General features: G+C 32.2%; 2 protein-coding genes across 4 annotated transcripts in view; one reads left to right on the top strand and one right to left on the bottom strand.

The window, feature by feature from the left end:
• The window catches only part of LOC106106866 (WD repeat-containing protein 3), an 8,761-nt gene extending 5,186 nt beyond the window's left edge, over positions 1-3,575 (bottom strand). Inside the window, exons 1-8 of the mRNA XM_013287526.1 lie at positions 3,314-3,575; positions 2,998-3,207; positions 2,540-2,737; positions 2,239-2,412; positions 1,355-1,551; positions 920-1,140; positions 491-611; positions 9-48 (exon numbers count right to left, since the gene is read on the bottom strand). Of these exons, the coding sequence (XP_013142980.1) occupies positions 9-48; positions 491-611; positions 920-1,140; positions 1,355-1,551; positions 2,239-2,412; positions 2,540-2,737; positions 2,998-3,207; positions 3,314-3,484 (1,332 nt within the window). The 5' untranslated portion in view covers positions 3,485-3,575. The remainder of the gene's footprint in view (positions 1-8; positions 49-490; positions 612-919; positions 1,141-1,354; positions 1,552-2,238; positions 2,413-2,539; positions 2,738-2,997; positions 3,208-3,313) is intronic.
• Positions 3,576-3,848: 273 nt separating this feature from the next.
• On the top strand, positions 3,849-7,097 carry LOC106107132 (phosphoribosyl pyrophosphate synthase-associated protein 2). 3 transcript variants are annotated; one of them, XM_013287842.1, is made up of 7 exons: positions 3,849-4,063; positions 4,193-4,306; positions 4,384-4,503; positions 4,727-5,015; positions 5,559-5,728; positions 6,099-6,213; positions 6,291-7,097. In XM_013287842.1, the coding sequence occupies exons 2-7, from the start codon at positions 4,230-4,232 to the stop codon at positions 6,594-6,596; spliced, it is 1,077 nt and encodes a 358-aa protein (XP_013143296.1). In that variant the 5' UTR covers positions 3,849-4,063; positions 4,193-4,229; the 3' UTR covers positions 6,597-7,097. The 3 variants fall into 3 exon arrangements, with proteins under 3 accessions (XP_013143296.1, XP_013143295.1, XP_013143294.1); XM_013287841.1 differs by having other exon boundaries at positions 3,849-4,089; positions 6,108-6,213; XM_013287840.1 differs by having other exon boundaries at positions 3,849-4,089.
• Positions 7,098-7,218: the final 121 nt, after the last annotated feature.

Below are 7,218 nucleotides of genomic sequence, written 5' to 3'. Positions count from 1 at the left end.
GGCCGCGCGCACGCCACTGGGATAGTCCGGATGCACGCCTGACTTGTACTATAATGTACGATCCATTTAAATCCATAAGCAAACCAAACAAAAAAAAATCCATAAGCACTTTTGGTAATGATAACAAAAATGCTTATGGATTTATTTCGCAACATTTCATTAATGTAACGATATTTTGCTCAAGACGTACTTATCCTCCTCCTTTTCATTATAAGAAAAAAAAAAACTTATGAAGATTTCAGTGTTCAAATAGATGATTAAAGCATGTCTCAGCTGTTATCACAGACTTGTTAGAAAGGTAAATCGTAATAATTCATACCAACATAATAAATGCGAAAGTTCGGATGGATTAATGTTTATTAAAAGGTATTTTAAAGTGAAATTTGGCATAGTTATGGAGTATAATCTAATATGAAGTAGAAAGTATAATATCATTCTGTTAATGTTACCATAAAAGGTGATTTATGAACCAACGATATAAAATACATACCGGTTCCACAGTTTAATAGAATCAGCGGCTCCGGAAATGATGGCGAGGTTGTCCGAACTGATGGCGACGCAGCGCGGCTCCTTCTGGTGTCCCGGCTGCGTTATTTGTTTCAAACATTTCACTGAAACGTCAATTAAAAAATAATCAATTCATACAAGGTTATTACAGTAAATACTATCTAGAAACTAGACACTCAGTCCTAATTAACATATGGATTTTTTTGTCGTGATAACGTGGTAAATTGAAAAATGCTATGAATGAAAAAGCATTACTCAAGCATGCGAGCAAGAGCTCAATACAAACGATAAAGCACAATCGCCTTAAGCCTTAAACTTATCGTCTATAAACTAACTTAAAAGACAACTACATCTTTTTTTACTAAATATACCTTCTTAAGGAAACCAGTAATTATAAAAAATATGTACTCACCTTCATTTTCCTCTCCTAGTTTCATGCTATGCATTTCAACTGTATTGTTAGCTAAAGTGACGGCCACTCGCAGCTCGCCCGTCGTACCAAGCAGCAAGCTAGCCGACTTCATCTTAGCTGACAATTTAACTGATGTCAGTCGCTTCACCTCGTCGGATAATGTCAGCAGCTCCTTCACTTCCACAGTATCCTCGTCAGCCTCGCCATTTTCTTTCAGTTTACTGATATATGATACAAATTATCTTTATTGAACTGTTGTTTATTTTGTCATAGTATAAGAAATAATTAAGTGAAATCACACATAATTCAATAATTAAAGATATTAAGCAAATTTATACTATAAACTATTTAAGGAACAAGACATGAACGTAAAACTCATTCATTTTAAAAATAAAATAACATAAAACGAGACATCTCTTAGTTATAAATACTAACACAAGTTTCTTCCTCTGCTTCTTAACTCGTTTAGTCATCCTCGCTTTCGCTTCTTCATCGGAGCAGAAGATAAACAACTCTAATAGTGAGTCTGTGCCAAAACAGCCAAGTACAGTCTGTCCGGGGTCCGTACAGAGTCCCACCACTCGTCCCCTACCACCGCGTACTAATGTGCCAACTTGATGACATTGCAAAACCTGAAAATTTTATATCCAATATCACTTTTACACTATAAATCTATATCTACCATATATTAATATTATAAATATAGAGTTCTATGTTTTTTATGTGTAGACACAACTCAAAACATTTTGGCCCGCTTCCAAAAACTTTTTCATCAATAAATAGCCATGTTTTCATTGAGCACCATAAGCTACATTTATTTTAATTTTTACTTCCGCACGAAGGCGCTGACAACATTAGTAATATGTAGCTAAGGATTTCTTTTAATGTAATACTCCGAGTTTTTAATTTACTAGTAAAAGCAATTGCAGTTAATAATCTATACTAATATAATAAAGCGTAAACACACAATACTTTGTAGCCTGAGATGTCAGTAATCGCAGCATATTTTTTAATAACTCTTTCTTTAATAAAAAGCCCTACACTTACGACATGCTTTAGGCTATATATTTTTCAGCTATTAAACTTGGGGGATAAATAAATAGGAAAAAAAAAACAATGTGGGAAAGGGACCATAAACTACAAACTGCCCACATTAAGGAAGCAAGGATGTCACGGTTTGTCATCTCATTTTGACATTTGCAATTGATAATTTGACAAATGTACACAATAAAATAAGATTTTCATAATTTTATGCGGATGAAGTCGCATGTGAACAGCTAGTGTTGTAATAATACTAATTAATTATTCAATGATCTTACGGAAGTATCATCAGTATTATCTGTTTCTTCAATCTTCACTATTTCAAGCTGTTGTACTAATTTATCTTCCTCTTTCATCTTATCTGTCCAGTTCAATTTCCACACACGTAACTCTTGATCCATGCTGCCAGTTACTAAATATCTCTCTTCTTTTAATAATACTGCTGACCACACCTTTAAGAAATATTAACCTTACATTAACAAAAATTAGCTTGTATAATTAAATAAAATTCTTCTGCTGTTTTAATTTGTCGTGTCACATTCTAATAACATGAATAATTACAAAAAAAAAAAAGCTCACCTCTACTTGATGTCCTCCTAATGTTTTAAAACAGTGCTTAGTTTCAATATCCCAGAACTTGACAAATGTATCCTTTGATGAACTAACTATACAGTTTTTGCCATTAATAAACAGTACACTTGTTATTGCACCTTTATGTCCACTGAATCGAGCAACACCAGTTTCTGACACCACATCCCAGAGAATTACTTCAGTATCCTGGAATACAAGTATTGAATTTGTTAAACACATTTGTCAATAATTTCTTAACAAATTTAAGTTACTAAGCAAGTAAACACTCTTTCAACTATAACACCATATATGGTGTTGTTATAACATAGTAGGATCTTGGTGAAGATGTGGATTTAAAAGATGGTTTTTCTAAAATAACTTGTAACAGAATTATACTGTACATCAAGTTACATCCAGTTATTAGCTACAAATTAATCTTATTATAAAACCAAGTTAGCCAGTCTTACCTTAGATCCAGAAACAATCCTGTGCCCCTGTTCGTCATATTGCAAACTTGTAACGGAAGACTTGTGACCAGCAAAGACACATACAATTTCATTGTTAGTCAACTCAAATACATTTATGTTGCCATCAACATAGCCTACTGCCATGTGGTTGCCTGTCGGACTGGCAGCTATTTGTGATACGACCACATTTTCTCCAGGAATTACTTGAGCCTTAAAACAATAATCAAGAAAAAAAAAATGATTTATTACTTTTTCAATGCTCAATAAATTAAAGACAATGTGTTAAAGTGTCTAATAGCATTAAAAGATCTTTTACCTTTTCTCCTATTCTCATATCCCAAATAATAACATGCTCACACGCACCAACCGCAACATATCTTCCACTGATTCCATTTAATGATACGTGTGCGCTATTGCAATCAGGACTGGCAATAATATTAAAGGTACCACTTGGAGCATACCGTAAATACTGCTTTGTTAGACCCATTTTATTTTGTGTTTCTTAAAATAACCAAAAATCACAAATGCTGAAAAATCCACATTGTTTTGAAAGCTGTGCACAGGGGGGGGGGACTGACTATTTGACATTGACAAATGACTTTGACATTATGTGTAGACACAAAGAGTAAACCTCAACACAAATTAAAAAACAAGGACAAACAAAAGCTTTTTTGTGAAATAGTTTTCTTGTTTGCATTTTTATTTTGCGAAAAATTAGAGTACAACCTTATTTGGATATAAATCATCATGTGGTGTGGAGAGTTTAAGTTTGTTTTTAAAAAATACAATGCAACACTTGAACAAACGAAAAGATTCAAACCTGTGGGTTAATTTACTCTTTGACATTTGCTATCCCTGTCTTCTGACTCGCTGTCGTTAAAATGATTAAAACATTTTTATTAAATCTCTAATATTACCTTTTATTAATATTATTTCTTTACAGAAATCGTGAATTATCAATTTGTGAGATCTAAACATAGCCCCGCTGAAAACTTCATCTGCTTGCATTTGAATAATCGTCTATTTTGTAACATTTAAGTAGGCTGTTGTTCAAGTTTGCCTTCAGGTTATTATGTTACTCAACAAAACCAGGTTTATTGTTTTTCTTCTTGATCTCTCGTGCTGTCTTATCCACACCCATTTATAACCACATGTTTTATACTTGTTTATATTCACAAATATTATTTTTACCTAGGTTGGTTGGATTTACGAATCATTCTCGCAAGAGCAATATGGAGAACAATTCCACGTCGGACATTGTTATTTTAAGCGGCAATTCGCATCCTGAATTAGCCGACCTGATCGCTGAGTAATTATTTTTTTATTACTATATGCATTTAACTAATTTTATATTTAGTGTAAATTTTAACCATACCTTATTTCCAGCCGCCTTGGCGTACGTAAAGGAGGATGTTCAGTATATCATAAAACTAACAGAGAAACTATGGTTGAAATTGCGGATTCGATTAGAGGCAAAAATATTTACATTGTTCAAACTGGCACAAAGTAAGAAATCTTTTAATTTTCAACTTCATTATCCATTTGAATTAAGTAAATATGATAATTCAATTCTTATATTTCAGAAATCAATGCTGACAATCATGTAATTCTTCTAAAATTTTAAATGTGTCAATATTTGTAATGTTTACAAAAAGTTAATAAAAATGTAAATTTACAATATAAATGAGTGCATTAGATTTAGTTTATATTTTGAGCATGACACTTTCAGGGATGTAAACAACAACATAATGGAACTATTAATTATGGCTTATGCATGCAAAACATCATCAGCACGATCCATTGTTGGGGTTATTCCATACTTACCATACAGCAAACAATGCAAAATGAGGAAACGCGGGTGCATCGTCACAAAGCTTTTGGCACAAATGATGTGCAAATCTGGGCTAACTCACATCATCACTATGGACCTCCATCAAAAAGAAATACAGGGATTTTATGATTGTCCAGTTGACAACTTGAGGGCTTCACCATTTTTACTGCAGTACATACAAGAAAGTGTGAGTGTTCTACTTTCCAACTTGCTTTGAATCAAAATTGTTTACACTTGTTTTTTTTTAATGTTTCATAAGCCAGTGCTTGACTACAATACCATCTAATATTAAGTAACATTGTGATTAAAATATGATTCATACTAGCTTAATAAATGCTCATTCACTCAACTATTGTAGTCCCCACATCATATTGGGATGGAATAAGTTGTGCATGATGATAGTATTATAATCATAAATAACACTTATAAGAGAAACTATCTTGTGTTAATTGTTAATTTATTAATAAAGTTTGAATTTGTATAACATGGTGTCCTCTTTATAACAAATCTTACTAGACCTATAAAAGCGACATTTGGATGTGTGAATGTTCATTAGACATTATTGAGAAAATGCTTGCATGAATTTGGATGAAGAACACTATGGAAAAACACATAAGTTACTAAGTTTTACTTAAAATCCACACAGACTAAGTTGTAAGCAAAATATTCATACCCACCAGACTTTACTATAGAAGTATATTAGAATTAAATATAAAAATTTGATTCACAGATACCTGATTACCGTAACTCAGTGATAGTGGCTCGTAACCCGGGTTCCGCTAAGAAGGCCACGTCATATGCTGAGAGATTACGTCTTGGGATTGCTGTAATACATGGAGAGCAGAAGGAAGCAGAAAGTGATGAAGTTGATGGACGCTACTCACCACCTTGCATTCCAAGGTAAGATTTAATATTTTTATACGGTATACTAGCCATTGTTCGCAACTTGTATGAAATTTAAACAGAATAAAAAATCATAGCAATGTCACTGATATTGTCGATTTTTAAAGTTAAAATTGTCCAAGTCATTTTTGAGTTATTTCAATACATACAAAAATACAAATCTCCTCTCAATAGTAGGATAAATTATTAAGTATTAAAAATAATAACAAGAAATCAATTAAATTCTCAAGCTAGTTAACAGAAATACAAGTTTATCTATGTATTTTACATTTAATTTTTTCCAGGAAGAACAATTTAGATTATCTTTGTTTTCAAGTTTTTAAGCATGGTTTATGTTACATTACTACATAGTTGAGAGTGCTTTTAGTGTTGACAGGTCCCGTACAATGGATGTGTCAGTAGGTGTACCGGTACATCCCGCTAAGGAGAAGCCACCTATCAATGTTGTTGGAGATGTGGGAGGAAGGATTGCCATTATGGTGGTATGTTATATATTTTTTTTACTAATATCTAGACTATAATCTTGTAGCTTATAATTAAATTTGTGTCTAATTTATAGGATGATATGATTGATGATGTTCAGTCATTTGTTGCTGCAGCAGAAGTATTGAAGGAATGTGGTGCTTATAAAATTTATGTGCTGGCAACACACGGCCTTCTGTCGTCTGATGCTCCACGTCTTATTGAAGATTCACCGATAGATGAAGTTGTGGTCACCAATACTGTCCCACATGAGCTTCAGAAAATGCAATGCAATAAAATAAAAACTATAGATATTTCAGTACTCCTCAGTGAAGCTATCAGACGCATTCATAACAAAGAATCTATGTCCTATCTGTTCAAAAATGTCACACTTGAAGATTAATTTCGATTTTAGGCTTAATTTTTAAAGTTATTAAGTTAATCCATTTTATTGTGTGCAAATTGTAATATACGAAAGTTGGTATTTTTGAAAGAATGTTTTTATAAGAAAAGAAAAAAATCGATTCCAATATTTAGTTTCTGACTCAAAAGAAAACTTAATTCTTGTGCATGTTAGTTCTTATTTATAAGTTTTGTAGAAGCACTACCATAGTTAAATATAAGATTTGACATTAATGTTTTTTAAGACATATTCAGTTTACCTTAGTTATTTTAAATTCTAACCCTCACATAGATCTTATTGTACGTTAATGATTTCCCTGGTTGCTTGTTTAAAATTCATAAATATCTAGATATAATTGCAAATTCACATTGTTACTATAATGTAAAAGTGTTTAATGATAGTTATGAATATTTTCCAAAGCTTTTGTGAATAACGAGTGTATAATATGCTTAAATTAAAGGGACTATTTTATAGATAGATGAATAAAACTCTAGAACTTGACTTGTTTGATTTATTTTGACATCGTAGTATTATTTCAAGTTTCTGTCCGCGTCTTTGTTATTTATTGAAACTAAGAGAAACTAGAGTATCCTCGTAAACACAACATAGAACTGTCATACTT

This window comes from Papilio polytes, unplaced genomic scaffold (genome assembly GCF_000836215.1).
Source record: "Papilio polytes unplaced genomic scaffold, Ppol_1.0 DF822067.1, whole genome shotgun sequence".
Lineage (NCBI taxonomy): Eukaryota > Metazoa > Arthropoda > Insecta > Lepidoptera > Papilionidae > Papilio > Papilio polytes.
Note: the sequence above shows the minus strand (reverse complement) of the source record. Positions and strands in the feature narration are given on the sequence as shown.